The sequence below is a fragment of the Centropristis striata genome, chromosome 4, assembly GCF_030273125.1.
Source record: "Centropristis striata isolate RG_2023a ecotype Rhode Island chromosome 4, C.striata_1.0, whole genome shotgun sequence".
Lineage (NCBI taxonomy): Eukaryota > Metazoa > Chordata > Actinopteri > Perciformes > Serranidae > Centropristis > Centropristis striata.
The window spans coordinates 11,860,347-11,878,063 of record NC_081520.1 but is presented as its reverse complement, the minus strand read 5'-3'; the positions used below and the strand labels follow the sequence as shown (position 1 = coordinate 11,878,063).

Sequence of the window (17,717 nt, the reverse complement as noted above, 5' to 3'; positions counted from 1 at the left end):
CACATGTGACTTTCCTATTTCGCACTACAGACCTACATTTGTAATAAAGCCATGAGCCGTTTATTTGCGCTTATTAATAAGACACATAGGCTTCTGCCAAATAAATAATACATATTAAAACATAAGCATGGAAAACTAACATTGTATTTTAATAGCAGCGTCACAAAAACTCCAATTAAAGCCCCATAAAGAGATGAGAGGGGATAAAATGGTGTGAACAGAGTGTTTCAGCTTCTTGACTCCTCCTGCGTGGAGGAGGAGGCGGGACTCGGTGCACCTAAACAGACGGAGGGGTTATTCATTGTGCTCAGTCTGTCAGTGCTGCATCCACTGAGAAGGAGGAGGACAGGGCCACACATTAACCCTGAGCTGTAAACGTGCACAGAGAGGGCTTTCAGGACCAATCTGTGTCAATTTCTGCAGCGTTTTCCTGGACGGCAGCGTCGCTCTTTTGTTGCCATCAGTCGCCGGGCTGCAGGAGGAAGAAGTGGGGAGGACTCGCCTCCTTGAAGCCCGATCTGTCGGTGGCGGAAGGGACGTGATATGAACCCCTCATCGGCTTAAACAGCAGTGCAGCTAAATAGCCCCGTTTTCAGGGGGAGGGGGGAGTTAACGGAGGATCAAAGAGGACATTTATACCTTTAAACCTGCAGCTGAAGGCCGAGAAATATCCACGGAACCTGTAGCGATGCCCGGGTTTGATTACAAGTTTCTGGAAAAGCCAAAGAGACGGTTCCAGTGTCCGCTCTGCAGCAAGGCGATGCGGGAGCCGGTCCAAGTGTCTACCTGTGGACATCGGTTCTGTGACACCTGTCTGCAAGAATTTCTGAGGTACGTTGTGTTTGTTTGTGTGTGTGAGATCCACCTCTCTGCAGGCGATACTGGAGACTACAGCACAGCCTCGTCTAGTTTCGGTCGGGCGACAGTAAATAAAGGATGTGTAGGTGTGTCCTCCTCACCTTTCCTCAGCAGGGTTTTAAAAATAATTTTTTTAGTATTTCATGGCATTGCACAGTGATTGTGACAGTGCATGAGGCCTGGTAAACAGCGCCTGCATTCACTCCCCTCCTTTGTAGTTTCAGGTGTGTTTTCTCCTCTGCACATATGACTTGATGCATTTATGTGTCACTGTGTCAGCATGGAAACATGACTGAGGGTTGTTTTGGAGCAGTCATGCAGGTGTTTTTGTAGGACAAGTAGAGGATGTTTTCATTGTTCTGCTCAAAGGAGGTGTTTATGTTGTTGCTTCATCATCCATGAGGCTTGCATTGATGCTAATTATTAGTTATTGTTTGCTTTTGGCCCATTTTCCCCCATATTCTATATTTAGGGTAAAGTCTTTTTTCATGTTGTGGTGTTTGGTTCCTGCAGAGGGCTCCGGCCTCCCCATCCTGTCTGTTATTTTGCCCCGGGGGTGGCTGAGTCTGCATGGGGTTGCAGGGTCGAGGATGATGAGGTTGAGGATGTGTGTGTGTGTGTGTGTGTGTGTGTGTGTGTGTGTGTGTGTGTGTTGAGGAGTCTGCTGCCCTGAGTCCAGGACTAGACAGATTCCTTCATCGGTGTCAGTCAGGGGGCCACTGAGGGACCTTTCACTCGGAGGTCAGCAGTCTGACGGACCCCCTCCCCTCACCTCCTAATCTGCTCAACATTGAAGTCTGTGTTAAGACTTGTAGAAAGAAAGTCTTTGTTTTATCTTTAGGTGGACAGCATTGTCCAGAAACAGTCACTTGCTATCATAGACTGAGAGGAAACAGAGCCACAGTGTCCCTGCAAATCATGAACTTACACCATAAACAGTGAAAAAGTGTATTTGGACATTAATAGTTTGTCTTGTAAGGTGAACTTTCTTCTTTATGGAAGTTAGAAGACAGATTTATTGTCTGTTATGTCTCGTTCATCAAGAAGATGGTTGCACAGCTTGGTTTGCTTCTTTAGGCACATGCAGAATGATGATAGTGTAATTTTCTTTTGTGCAGTGCAATCTACTGCAACTAATGTTTATTTTCATTCTTGATTATCTTGCTGATTGTTTTCCTGCTTAATCAAAAGATTACTTTGTCTGTAAAATGTTTTTTAAAAAGTCCAAAACTGTTTCTCAGAGCCCAAAGCGATGTCTTCAAATATCTTGTTTTGTTCGACTAACAGTCCAAAGCTGAAAGATATTCAATGCATAGTCATGTAACACATGGAAGAAACAACAAATCCTCCATACTGCAGAAGCTGGAAACAGCGAATGTCAGCACATTTTCAGTGGATTGATTAATTGACTAATTATTTCAGCTCTGGTGCAAAGGTATGTTCAAGGCAGTTAATTTTCCAAATGGCTCAACAAGATCCTGAAATATTCTGGAGTATGTCAGATGATCATAATTCAAATGGTTTATAGAGCTGCAACGATTAGTCAGTTAATCAATAAGGGGATTAACTGAAAAGCAATAAATTAACTATTTTCATAATTGACAACCCATTTAAAGCAAAAAATGGCCCAAAAATTGCTGTTTTCAACCTTGCGTGTATGAAGATGGCCTGCCTTATTTCTTTAATATAATTTTAAACTGATTATTTTGGGGTTCTGGAGTTTTGGTCGGACAAATCAAGAAATCTGAAGATGTCCTCTGGGGCTCCAGGAATGGGATGGACATTTTTTGTTGTTATTTTCTGACATTTTATAGATGAGTGTATTAATTGGGGAAATATTCAGCAGATTATACAAGAAAATGGTCTTCAGTTGCAGCCAAATCTCTTCTATTCTGATGTGTTTAAGTTGCTTACTTTGCCTCAAAGTCTATTTGATTCATATTTGTTTTGGTTTGAGTTGGTTTTCTTCATTCATGGACTTTTATTTTTATTGGAGGATGTTCAACTAGCTGTCTGGATCTGGTGTATATGAGTTTATTGGGGTTTTTTTTGTGAGCCCATGCAGGCTGGACATGGTGGTGTGCATGACATAGTAATAATACAAACATCCTTTAGTCATTCATATGTTGTGAATGAACGTAGACATTCTTTATTCACACACAGATCATCCATGCTGATGCTTTTTATGATTATGGAGTCGTATCCAGCTGATATGGAAGAGCAGCTCTTGTGTTGCAGATGAACATCAATGTTGACATGTTGCGTGAATCATATCAGAGATTCAGTGATGTGTTCGGAGAGATAGAGAGAGGAAGACAAAACAGAAACTAGCAGGTAAACTTTTTTTAGTTCAAAGTTAAAGATCTCAAATCTAGTTAAATATAGCATTTTCATGGTTAAAGTCCGTGTTGCAGCTCATAAAAACGCTGTGGTTTGTTAGTGTGCTGTGTTTCTAGTGAATCTGACTGGTCTGCAGTTTTATTAAAATGGGTCTTTCTGCTATTTAACTGTAAGCAGCGCTGAAAAACATCTTAAAATGTCTCCAGTTTTACTTTATGAAACTTGACAGCCCCCTGAGGGAAACTCAGAAGCAGATAAAACTTCTTTCTAAACAACACTGTCTTATAGGAGGGATTAATATGTAATCTAGTCGTGAAATATCAACATTTTTATGCTTCTCGTGTCAGAAAAACATTCTGCTAGTTGACAGGAGGGAGGTGGAGATGTGAATGAAGGCTCTGAGTACACGAAGCGCTGCGTCGTGCACCTTGAGTCATCAGAAAGACTCCTCTTGCTTACTAGACAGCAGCAAATTGCATCTGGTTGAAAAACAGAAACTCTGATGAACAAAGAGAGCGAGGGAGGAACAGCGTTCCCTGCTGATCAATGAGTTTGGCCCGACGCTTTGTCTGCATCATCCAGTCCGCCTCCGTCTCCGTCCTCCAGTTTAAGCTCTTTTCATACTCCCACACTGGACTGACTGGATGTAACAAAAGTTTCCCGACTTATGAAAGTTTTCGTTGAGTAACTGTTTGCTTGTGTTTGGTTGGGAAGTAAGTGCAGACGTGAATATGATTCCTACCTGTCTGACCTGCATCAAGACATAACAGCTGGAGCAGGAGATCTGTGCACCTTTTATATAATGTCTGCACAAAAATCTGTAATAAGTTCAGCAATTTCACAATTTCACAATTTCACATTTCATAATAAAGCACCTTTCATAAACTCCCTGTTTCTGGTGAGATAGTTTGAGTTTCTAGAACATAGATGCAGACAATCTGGATCAAAATTAATTTATTGAAAACTAGTAAAACTTAAAACCCTAGAACAGTGAATGGACATCATAATAAAAACTTGATCAATGATCATTCAAACCCTTTATTGATAACTTATTACTATTTACTCATGTAGACTTAAAAAAACATTAATTATACTAAATGCAATGGATTTTTCACAAACTGGCTACTCCAAAAGTTGTTCTTATAACCGCCTATAACTTATTTATAGAGAAGGAATTAATTATTTATTAACTCTTAGAAAGGCCATTAGTCATGACTTATACACTTTTCATAAGCTTAATAAACAGTGGAACCTCAATATGTTATATCAGAATGTACAACAAAACAAATATTTATGATTAGTGTTTTTGTGTGTTGATGTAAAAGATCACATTGTTTCTCTCAAATATGTCAATTTGTTTCAGCTGATGCTTTAAATAAGAGTTCCTGGTCCACTTCTCAGGAAGAATAAGACTTAAATAAACATTTACATCAACCGAAAACTATATTTCAGCAGCTCTTCCACCTTCACCAACTCTGTCAAACTGAAACAAAGCCGCTTTGTCACCTCTTTAATTAACAAAGTGTGCCAGTTGAGGCCACTTTGAGCTCTCTTGGCCGCCGAGCGTACGCATCTTTTTGTGAGGAGGGTTCAAGTTTATTGAGGCTGACAGACAGTAGTTAGCTAATGCTTCACCCATTGTGCAACGAGGTTGATCTCTCTCCTGTAATTATTGAAGGCTGCGTAACATCCAGTCTGGGCTTGCCAGCAGACTCTGCCCACTTTCACCCCGACGGCTCTCTGTCGCAACAACACACACAGGATTCCTTCTGCACTGCATTTCCTCACTATTAATCATCATTTCTCAAGAAATTATCCTTAATATTTCTTTACTAGCAACACTTTACTTCCACTCCCTCTGGTTTACATGATAAGTATTATATAAACAACTCACAAATAGTTTATAACACATTATAATGTAGTTATGAGCAGATTTCATTCTTCATTAATGTATATGTCAATATTTTAAAGACATATTTTACATTATTATTACTTTTTTTTACTATATTGTCATTCATATTCCACTTATGGATGCTTCAGATGAGGTAATAAGTCTACAGTTATAAATGTCAGTAAGTCATAAATGAAGGCCGATAATAATCAAGGTGGCTGTTATAAATGTCAGTAATTCAATAATAAAGACTTTTAATCATTAAGTCTTGGATTATAAATGCAAGTCATTGATAAAGAGTTTTAACCCACAAGTCCACTTAACATTTCAATAGGTCACTAATACAGTTTTAATGATTAAATCTGCAGTTATAAATGTCAGTAAGTAAGAAAATATATATTTTAATCATTAAGTCTGCAGTTCTACATTTTAACAACTTATTTATAAAGGAATTATTCAAAATAAATGTCTTATAAATGTCTTATAAACAGCGTAATGTAACTATAAGCAGGTATAATGATGTCTTAAGTGGTTATTAAGGTGTTTTGCTTTAGTTTCAACAGTTAAATCATCTCCTATTGCGACATATTTCATATTAAAGTTGTTGGCTTGTACATTAATAAACATTTAAAACCACATTTTAGTGTGTTCTCAACCATTTATTCAATGTTTACACAGTGTTTACCAGTGCTAAAGTGTTACCCAGCCAAAGATTAATCCAGTACTTTCACTTTAAAGGTTGTCAAAATAAAGTTCCCTGAGATGCACTCGAGGAAACCCGTGAATTGTTCTCACTTTCTCATGTGTCAGCGTTGAGAGGAGCTGCTGTGTGCCTCCTCTGTGTCCATAGGCATGTTAGCATGTGATGCTAATGGTCCGTGTTTCCGCCCCGGGAGGAATGTTTAAATACTTTGCAGTCCTGCAGGCTGCCCGAGCTCCCAGGGAGAGTCATGAGGTAAAACGCAGCCCGGCCCTGCAGCTTTCACGCATGCTGCAATCAGATATGAGTCACATGCTTCAACAATTGAGTACTTGCTGACCGGGGCAGGCTTTTGTTTTAGCAACACTGCCTCTTTAATAAAGGAGAATCAACACTTAATTGCATGTAACACAATTTCCTTCACTGTGTGGGGGCTAAGTAGCCCTCATGCATGCCAGGCATCATGGCTCATCAGTCCTGGGTCTACTGAGCCACAGTAATGCCATGCAATGTGACAGCCGTGTCTCTGTGGGGATGATGCAGTGCTGTGCCACGGCCTTGCCAGGGGTGTAATTGGTTTGTTCGGCTCGGGAGCTTCTTCTTCCACGCAGTCATGTAGTGCTGCAACTGCGGACTTACCCAGAGTCACGAGAAACTCCAAAGTGGGCTAGAAATTTTTTCACAACTCGATTATTCACTGTACAAAAGCCAGGGGAGTATTTTTTTTTGTTTTTCTGGGAACGGGTTGTGATTCATTTTAACTTTGACACATCCGCAGTTTTCTCTCCTCATTGATGTAGGTGATACTAACTCTCCCACGCTTTTAGTCTGAATGCCCTGATGCACAATCACCCGCATTATACAGACTCTTTTACTCCTCTTCCAACAGCAACTGTCTGTCTTATATGAATGTGTGGGCAGTTTAGTGCAAGAAGAATCGATATCACTTTAAGATAAGTGACCTCTTATGACGGATTTATAAGCTCTAACTAATGCCTCTAATGGTTCATAAATCAATCAATCAGGGCTGCAACTAACAATTATTTCCACTGTCAACAAAGCTGTTAATTTGTCAATTTATCGGTTTGCTGTTTAGTCCGTAAAATGTCAGAAAATATAGAAAATGCCAATTACAATGTCACAAATGACCACTTTGAATGTCTAGTTTTGTCCAAAAAACAAAGATGGTTATTAATTCACAATGGAAACCATGGTTGTATAATGTAAACTTGATAGAGGTTGGAGGCGTGGCCCTGTTCATTTCTATGAAAAAAACTGTTCAACTGTCATGCAAATGACATAGCCAGAGCCTCAGCCACATCCCTGAGCTTTAGAGGTGCTGCTAGATGCTGTTACCTTCAGACAGAACCAGGTTAGCTGTTTCCCCCTGTTTCCAGTCTTTATGCTAAGCTAACCAACTGGTGGCTGTAGCTTCGTATTGACTGAAAAGACATGAGAATGGTACCAATCTTCTAATCTAACTTTTGGCAAGAAAGCAAATAAGCATCATTTCCTCAAAATACCTGCCAAAGAGAAACTCACAAAGTGGCAAGTTGTTTTGATAGATTTCATAAAACTGATCTATAAAGCTTTTAAAAGTGATTAATTTGCCATTTAGACACTTTATAAAGGGTGACTTGTTAGAAAGTAGTATAAAAAATCTAACCCCAGATCTGAAAGGCTTTTGGCTCCGTCAACATTTGGTAATCAGGGTTATTTCTCTCCTTTAAACACATAATGAATCCACTTCTGTCCATTGTGCGTGCAGCCGTGCAGAGGGATGTATAGAGAGGCACTTTGGGCGTCTTTTAAAGTGGCTAAATGGAGCTGTGTTGCATTGGTGCCCAATGTTGTGTGTAAGTCTGCCACTTGAGGCAGCTGGGGCTTTGTGTCGCAGTGGGTATCTGTATCTGAATGGGAGCAATGCCATGGATGGCTGATGAATGACTGTGTGTTCATTACCATCCCCGTCCCTCAGTCCCATCACAGAGACATTCACAGTCCCCCGCAGGTGTCCGCAGGCTGCGCAGGCATCCTGGGTCCAGATCCGGAGAGTTGGGAGGGGGGGGGGGCGCTCTGCTGTCCCATCCTGTCTCTGACGACAACGATGGTCAGTGAGCTGCACACAGAGAGGCTGTGTTGAGCTGAAAGCCCTCAGGCCTCCGCTCTGCATTTTGGGGTCTGAGAAGGCCTCTCACAGCTGATGTACTTGGGGTGACAGAGCTGGAAACAGCCCAGTAAATTTTAACACATCAATGCATAGAAAGAGAGGCTCACATGGAGAAGAGATACGGCAGCATTTGTCTGGGAAAGAACAGTCAGTTCTCTATACTCCGCCTAAATGTACCTACACCTCCATGATGTGCCGTACCTGTAAAGTGCCGCCCACTCGCTTTTCGTTCCTGAACTTTACACGTCACACGTCACACTTGTGGACTTTGAAACTAACGATTATGAGAAGTCACTGATCTTTAAAGTTTCACATTGATGTTTATTTCCTGCTGCTTCAAATGTTTTACTTACTGAAATAAAGTTATGAAGCAAAGGCGAGTTCACAGTCACACACTGAAGCTGTCTGAAGCATTCAAAATCTGGACTTTAACTCATGGAGTTTGGTTCAGTTTAGGCACTATGAACCAGCTGCAGCTAACAGTTCTTTTCATCATGCTTTTATTTTTTTAAATTTATTTTGTCTATAAGATGTCAGAAAATAGTCTAAAACCTACATTTACATCGATATAAAATAGACAAAAGAATTCTCAAATGTAAGAGACTGGTACCAGCAAGTGATTGACATTTTTGCTTAAAAATGAGCAAAATTAATGATCAGTGATCTAAATAGTAGCTAAATTTTGTTTTAACTTGAGTATGAACAATGATCCACATAAAAGCCTGGCTGAAAATGAAAGCCTGAGAATGAAACCCAAACAAACAACAGGAAACGACCCTAAATCACAGTGTTTTATGGGTGTAAGGAAATGAATGTTGACATCAGATAGCCAGTAATTACCCATGTTTAGAAAGACTAGCATGAAAAAGCAAGAACTCAAGCTGCAGTTTTTGGTTTAAAACGAGGGAACTCTCGCTTTGTGTAAACACCAGATAAAGTAAATTATTACAGTTAAGTTGTTTTCATGATAAATGACACATGAGCCCATGTGACTTTTGTTTACATGCTGTAAATGGCCTGTAAACTTTCCCACTACGGTTTGAAGCAAAGAAAACAAACAACAAAATAGAAATTTCATCTTTGATGGACAAAAAAGGGCATTTGTAGAGGAAACTTGCTAAACTTAATACCTCTACTTGTCGTTTAAATCTTTTCCACAGAGCTCCGTCACCCCAGAGACAGACAGATAGATGTAAGCCGGCCGGTTTCAGGATAAGGTAATTTTGCGGCAAGTCTCCTGAGAGGAAGCTGAGAGGCTTTAGAGATGCAGCTGTGACGATGACATCGATGAGAGAAAGTGCTCTGACCATTTCACACAGCTGCGGAGGTCCAGGGAAGATGTTATTGTGAGACTTATATTGTGACAGCTGTTTGAATGTAAAGAAACCAGAGCGAGGCGCTTTAACTTCTGGGGTGGATTCTCTCATTGAGATGTTTTGGCCTCTCGTTGTGACGGGCCGGCTTTCAGGTCACATAGTCTGTCTGCTGCGAGGGACTTTATTAGTGACAGCCAGTTCAAGCAGAATTCATCGCTTCTGAAAGTGGCTGATTTTATTTGAATCACAAGCAAAACAGTTTGAGCTGCAGCTGCAGACAGAAACGAATCCTAAATGCATCGGTTTGTTCGAGGAACTCAAAGCCTCTCGTTGAACCGTGACCGTTTGTCCAAATCAAGTGACCACACATTGTGTCTTTTTCCCGCTTTGTGGTCGAAAAGGATGTCAAGGTTTAGACGAAAGGCAATTTGTGGTTTCCAGAAAGTCTTAAAGCTGTGAGTCAACTTCCAAACACCTGAATCACTCGCAGAAAACAACTTTAAATTACTGCAATTACCAGTTTGACTTCATGTTACATCAACAGCTGAACTCGTCATCGTCAGGTGGTTTGTTGTTGTGGAGGAGATCGGAAGTATTGTGGCTTTGGGCTTTTGTTGTTTTCTGTCAAAATAAAGACATAAATTGTGGAGTTATACAAAGGGTGTCTATGTTTGGTCAGTAGTTAAGGCATCAGGATGAAGATTTAAGTCTTGAATTAAAAAGGAAATTAATGGTTTATTACAACTTTATTATTATTTTTCTCGCTTTGGCTATAATTTCACCAGCTTTTGATCACTGCCAAAATCCTTTATCCCCATAGGTCATTTCATATCTCAATAACAATATATATCACAATGTTTTCTAGTAATCTAATCAATAAATGGTCTTTATGAAATAACGACATGGTAAAGCCTATTTTTGTATATACTATTGTGTATTTTATTTTACATTTTCTCAGAATCAGGAACATAAAGCCTTGTCCAAATCATGTTAATATTGCCAATTTGGACATTGCAGTAGAAACAGTAGAGAAATGTAGGGCTGCACAATTCTCCAACACAAGCAATTCAAAAGTGTCAAATATGTCAACTACCGCAAGTATGCAAAGTAGGTCTAGAAAGAGCCAGAAAGTCTGATGTTTGAAATGGACAATTTGGGTAAAAATTGAATTAGTCTCCTTCATTTTCTCCTCCAAATAAGTTGAACTATTCAGGTGATTTGTTTAACAGCTGCCAGCTCAGGTCTCTTCTGTGCAGCAAAGCTGCTAGATCACAGCAGTTCACTTGCAATGTAAAGCAACGGGAAAGTTATTATAAACTGGACTCTTTCCTTAAAGGTGTGAGGTGCTCTTGCTGGGTATTAATGCAGCCTCCCATAAGAGCCAGTTATAGACATGCCTGGACTTGCCCTCTTCTATAAGAGGTCCTTTAAAATGAATCTCACAGCCTTTTGGGGCCAAACAATGACAGAAAACATTCCAGCTATGCAGTGAAGCACCTTGCCCCTCAAACAGCGAGCATGCTGGGACCGAGCCGCCAGACCCAGCCCTGCTGCTGCTGGACTGCAGCCAGTTGGCCCAGATCTGCAAAGCATGGCTAGTGCTTACACGTGCCTGGGTATGCATGCTATGTGAAACAGCTTAGATAAAGGTATGTTTATCATAACACGTACATGCTCTCTGCCTGTTCCCACAAAACCCGTCAGCCCCTCCAGAAGGTGCGGGGTTAGGGTGTTAAACTGCAGATATTTTGAGACAGATTTTTCAGTACAAAACTATTTCAGTGCTCAATCTGGCTTCATCTACACTCTGCTCCCTATCGCACTAACTGACCCCCCCACCACCACCCCCCACCCTTCCCCCTCCAATCTGTTTGTCTTGTGCACAGGTCACTGAACCAGTGCTGTGAATGTGCACGCAGCAACACACACATGTTCAAACTCCCACAGAAATCATTGCAGCAGGATGCTTTTTTTTTCTTTTCTGATTTGCATCAAACATTTGTGCATAACTAAATGTCCACACCTGTTTGTTAAGTGAGCTGACATCTGAAGACTCGGACAACATTTTTTTATTTATTGGCAGCTTTTCTGAATATCAATTAACCGTTTAAGTCATCTTTTTAGCCAATATACCAACACATACCCTTGATTCAGCTTCTGAATTGTGATGTTTATTGCTTTTCTTAGTCAGTCTTTGGATTTTGGACTCACAAAACAAACTTTTTGAATCATCTTGTTTTTTATATTAGATATGTTTTGAATTATTTCTATTTTTATTTTCTATTTTTTACAATTTATACATGCAATGATTACTTGAGAATATAATAATGAAAAATATTGCTAAATGTGGCCCTACCTTGCAGTTCCCAGTAAATGAAGAAAGGAAATCCCTGACGCAGCACTTCTTGATTTACTTTCTCTTGAATTTGAGTCAGTGTGATGACTGTAATGGAAGTAACGTCAAAGTATTACTCATGTAGGAAGTGCAGCTTACACGTACTTATTGGAAACTTTGAGCATTGAGTGATAAAGCTGCCTTAATGCAACTTTTCTGTTTGTTTTAAGTGCAAAAATATTGCATTATTTTCCACTTTATAACCCATAATATGAGAAGCTCCCAGGATGCTCTGGCACCAGCCGAGGTCTTGTTTGTGTTAAGGGAGTTGTCTTCACTTCTCGGCAGCTGAGCGGCCGCTGCAGTGGTTGCCGAGCTGACAGGCCGGCATGTGAGGAATCCGAGTCTGAGGTCTGAAAGGAGAGCAGCTGGGAGCGGAGCAGAGAGCGCGGGGAAGTGGGCGTCTCGCTGCCGAGGCACCTGTCCTCAGTGAAAGGCCCCTCTGTAGAGCTGAACAGGTGTCGGCAGAGCAGTTAAGCCCTTCACTTGAAGCAAACACACTCTGAATTACAGCCATTTATCCACAGGGGCCCCGTCAATGTTAAGGTCATTGCCCAGTTGCCCCTCATCCTTTCCTACCTCTTCCTTCCTGCCAAGACTCTTCCACCTTCCTCTCATCAGCTGGGCTGTTTACTGTGGTGGTCCTTTAACCAAACAGCTCAATGACTCCGTCAAGTACACTAACTCCCTTGTGTTGTGTTTCGCAGCTCATTCTCAGATATGTCAACACAGCGCTAATGCTCTGAACCCCCTTCTTCCTCCCTCCGCACAAGCCAACTATTGATCTCATGAAAGAGCCGCGCGGGAAGTCGCTCTGTCAGGTGCACGTCCAGATGCAGCATTCAGGCAACTCGTTCAGGGTGAAGGAGCGCTTGTTTTCTAGACTTTTTCAGCTCACCAACTGTGGAAATGGCGTGGGAATAGCTTATCAGGGGTGGTAAATCAACAAATCTGACTCCTCAATTGGAAACGAATTATTATATTTATTAGTCATTAATGTGCTTATGACTTTCTCAATATTTTTTTATTATTATTTTGGTCTATAGAATGTCATAAATTAGCTAATTAAATAATATTTATATCTTCAAATACCTAATTTTGTCTAACCAACAGTGTGAAACCAAAATAAATCTGTCTACTATCACAGAAGACAGAAGAAAACCAGAAAATACTCTCATTTAAGGAGCTGGAAACAATAGATATTTGTCTTTTTTTTTCTTAAAAGTGATGAATTAATTATTCAGAAAAAACAACACATCTGGTCAATTGCTGCCCCTCAGGAACAACTCTGCTTTTTTATCTAACTTGTTGCAGAATATAACCAATAGAGATAAAATGCTAAGCAATTCTGACACTGCAGTAGCAGCATTGCATATAATTTAGCTGACAAAAAGAAAAAATTGCATTGTCTTCGTGTTTTTTTTCTTACAAGGAACTGGTTATATCTCTATTTGTTGCTAATTCCTTTATTTATTTTCTTCTCTGCTCTCCTGCTGCTCTTTTATGCGTTGATTGAAAAATCTTGTCATTTATCTCATTGTTGCTCCCAGCAACAGGGGCAGGTTGAAGAATTCATGCTAGACGAACAATGCAGCTGAGGCGTTTTGAAACAAAGGAGGCGATTTGACGTCAGCACCTCGCCTCGCTGAACAAAGAAATTGCATCCACAAAGCAGAGAAGTGGACAACTGCAGGAGGCGCAGCTCTGAGCTGGCTCACAGTCAGTCAGAGGAGGGCATGTACAGGCCGGGGGCGGTTTTCTGTATTGTTTTAATCTACGTGTACTCTTAACAGATTCAGACTGATAACGGAGAACAGGACCTGCAGCATGTCTGAGATTACAGCTGATGATAGGAGCAGTGATTGTTTATTTTTTATGAATTAGTGCATATGTCTGTGTGTGCTCGCTGTCTGCCAACTGCTTCCTCACACACACACACACACACACACACACACACCTAAAAAAGCCCTCACCTTCCCTCCCAGTTACCATGGACACAAAAGCACAGGACCTAAAATTGTCACCACCACTGATGTGCACACCTCACAGGCCTGAATCAGCTAACTGACAAATCAGGGAAAGGAGCTTTTCGGCTCGCACTTCAGTGGGAATGCAAATGAGCCAAAAGCAGAAAATTCACATTATATAACGCTGTTTTCTTTCTGGATATCTGGGAGGAAAGTGAGTCGTCAATTCGATTCGTTTTTGAAGGTGAGCAGCATTGAGGAAGAAAGACGAAGCTGAGAGGAGAAAAGTTTTCAGTTTTTCTGCCTGAGAGGAACACAAGTGACTCATGACACATCAGACTCATGGCTGTGCCTCCCGCACTCGGCTGTGATAACGGTGAATCACAGCGAGGCAGGTCACAGACTTTGACAAGGGGAAATCCACATCATTATCCCATCTCCATTCTGCACCGTCTTCAGTTCACCGTGACCTCAGACTCTCTGACAGAGTTCAAGTGATGCAAAAACTAGATGTGCACGTCATTTTTACAGCTTATAAAACAGGCAATCAATGAGTCATTGTGTTGACACATTCTCTCTTTGTACTCTTAATGATTCTGTAGATTTGGACTTGTCCACCTTTCGCTAATTAATGAATGTGTCACAGAGGACATTGCACATTTTTCTTCTTCTTGTGTGATCGGACTAAAATAACTTGCACAGTAAAGCTGATAATGGTTCACCCACACCTGCTATCTCACACACACATTGCAGGTCAGCTCGAAAGGTGTGTGTGTGTTTGTGTGTGTGTGTGTGCGTGTGCATGTGTGTGGAGTGGAGTACTTATCTATGAAGGACGGGATATAAAAGATAATCACTGCAGAGCTGCTCTTTCTGGTGTTACCAGCAGTTTGACTGAATTGTCACTCTGAAAGTGACACAATGAAAAGAGACAATGATGGAAGATCCTTTTCTCCACAGCTGCATTCAGAGCAGACACAAGTCAAGTTTTTCACCAAGCCAAATTAATGCACGTTTCCATCCACTACTCTACTCTTATCCGAATATTAGGAGATAAACGAGATGAACAGCTATTGGTGCTAATTTGCCAGTCGGGTGTTGTTAACCACTGCAGAAGAGGAATATGCAACAAGATGACGTAATTAAAAAGTGTGCCACTCGAAACGCAAATGCAAACAATTGTGTAAAACAAACAAACATTGGACTGACTTTGTGTTCGTGTCCCATTGAGAATTTCTTTACTCGCCAACATAACTGTGTGTAGTAGTTCTGCACAGAACTATTTATTTTAAGCCTAACCCTGTTCTTTTTTCCTATCCTTGAACAAGTGGTTTTGTCACCTCAACTTAACTAAACAGTTCTGGGGCACAACTATTACCAGGATAGTGCACACAATGCAAACACAGCCGTTTAGTCTATTTTTTGGCATCGCACATATAAGAATTATTTTGTAAAACAGGTGAAAAACAAATTTTTGCGTTTCCTTTCCCGGTGTGCATGGTAAACAGGTGCAGGTTAATTCAAAGCTCTGTCGCCCATAAGATGTTACTGGTTGGAGGGATTATCTGCACTGCCCACCTGCTGCTGTTAATCGCAGTGTAGGCAGAAATGTAGTGTGATAATCTGCCTCCCAGGACCTGATATAAGAAGTTATTGCAGTCTGTTTTTTTTCTGAAATTTCAGTCTGATTAGCACATTGTGTTGTTTTCCTTCTCCGCTTGTTTACAACTCACTTTTGCTCCACATTTTTTCAAAGGATTGACAGTCAGTCCGCAATAAAAGAATAGTTTTAATTGAAGGGTGCTGAGAGCTGTGTTTCTCTGAGGCTCGTTCCCCCAGAGGCATGCAGTAGATCTGCATGCATTAAAAACAACTGTCGTCTTTGTTTGCCCTATGGGTTTTGGCATTGAGAGCCAAATCCATAAACGAGTGAACTGAAGTGCTTACGAATTGCTATAAAACGTGATTCATGGTAAGAGCATGCAAAGCAGCAGCTCGTCCTTCTCTTCTCTGGTGCCATGAGCTCATGTGTCTATAGGTGCTGCTAAATGGTGAAACTTTACCTCTAAGTGGCCTCTGATTGATGCCTTTCCTCTGGTGGCCAACTGCAGAGTAAATTCTCTTTAAAGAGAAACTGTCCCTCTTGGCCTCTGGGCTGGGTGAAACAGATCTTGGTGGTTTTGGAACTCGTAAAACAAACCCCACGGAGAGCAAAAGGAGGTCGTTTCGCAGGAATAATGAACCGTTTGGACCAGCTAACAAGCCATTGGCATATTCCTCGTCATTCTTCCACAGGAGTTAAGACCGTCTTGACAAAAAAAAGACATTTTGACAGTTAATTCACACTGAAATCCACACTGCTTAATTTAGGAAACGGCTTGTGAATTATCCTACTGTGGGATGACCTCATGCACGGCGTCTTAATTGGTTAAAGGAGCATGAAACCTCTGGATGTAAAATCCTTTTTTAAATTTTAATGGCTTTTTAACACAAACGCCTTGTGGGATTTAGTGTCAGGATTGATTTTTTTTTCTTTATCTTTAATACTGAGCGGGAGGATAGTAGAAAGACTCCATTAAAGCTCAATCCTGTCTTGACTGATGGAGGTTTCATATTTCAAGATTGCACCTTCTCTCTGGATGCTTTCCCGGCATTTAAACCTTGTGTGAATCTCCCATTCATGTAAAGGACTGACTTATCTTCTACTATCATAACTAATCAGAGAAAGTGTGTTTTAAAGTGAAGTGCTTTATGATACATAATGTTTATCTCTGGATTTAAAGAGCTTTAACCTCCATATCAACCATCTGTCATATGTGATAGTCTTCAGCAACATATTAGTTCAAGCTAAAGCTTATAAAAACGTATAAAATACCTCCTGAAATTTAAAGGAACAGTTTAGCAAATGGGCTTTCTTAAAGGTGCAGTATGTAATTTTGGAGGATGATTGTTGAGTCCCATTCCCAGGTCGTCAAATACAGACATTCACCAGCCTTAAACATCAGTATTTAGCAATTAAAATGTTTCTCCAGTATCACATATTGCACCTCTTTAAGCTGTAATTACTTAAAACACAGGAGAATGCTTGCAGCTCCCTACGTTTGTACTTTTTAAATGTAAAACACATGTTTTATATTGTGTTATTTAATGCAAATTATACACTATTTAGCCAATAGAAAGTAGCTTGTTATTTGTGATGGTCACTTTGATATCCCTGGTGATCTCCTTCCTGCCTGTTGCCACCTTATTTAGGTCTTTGTAGTAAAATGAGGAGGTATCTTCACTCACCACTTTGTGCAGTGGCAGGAATAATGGCAGCGCTGAATTAGTTGCGATCAGTTTGGACATTCCAATAGAAAACAATGTAATTAAATTGATTTTGTCGTGGACACTAATAGGCAGTCTGGAAATAGGTTTTTGTATGCAATACACAAACAAAATATAGAGAAGTGATTTTGCTATCTTCGGACAGAACCAGGCTAGCTGTTTGCCCCTGTTTCTAGTCTTTATGCTAAGCTAATTAAGCAAGACTGAAAATATGACAGGTAAACTCAAACTGAACACCTGCACGTTAGCAAGTTTCTATTTTATGAATGACACCTTTTATTATTGCAACATCCACATTACTGATTGAAAATGCATTTTCTCTTATTTTGACAGACAGCTTGTACAATGGCCCGAAGCGCACTGCTGCTTCCACAGTTAATCTGTATTAGTGCTGCGATTTCATGCTGTGCTTCTCGATGATTGTGACTCCAGTAGCTGAATCATTAATGCCGTTTGAAGGAAAAAACGAGGCGACTGTGTCTAGTGCTGCCTCTCCAGCGCCATATGCATACAGTTGGCAGGCAGCTCCCTTTTTTTAATAGGCCAGGCAATGCCTTGGCAATCTCAGAGCCCCTCCGTCCAGTGCAGGCATTCCACAGGATTAGCGTGGCAGCGTCGCAGCTCCTCGAAGCCAGCCGCCGTCGCTGCAGATCGCCCTTTTGAGTAGAAATCTGTCCTCTGAAGCTGAGCTAAAATTAGACCAGCCATCTGTGATTAAAACAGCTAAAATTCACACGTGTCTGGAGAAATTTA

The 17,717-nt window shown here is 40.8% G+C and overlaps 1 protein-coding gene across 1 annotated transcript in view; it reads left to right on the top strand.

Moving 5' to 3' along the window:
- The first annotated feature begins 307 nt into the window (after nucleotides 1-307).
- Nucleotides 308-17,717, top strand: part of traf4a (tnf receptor-associated factor 4a) — a 40,613-nt gene continuing 23,203 nt past the window's right edge. Inside the window, exon 1 of the mRNA XM_059331308.1 lies at nucleotides 308-831. Coding sequence (XP_059187291.1) covers nucleotides 689-831 — 143 coding nt within the window. The 5' untranslated portion in view covers nucleotides 308-688. The remainder of the gene's footprint in view (nucleotides 832-17,717) is intronic.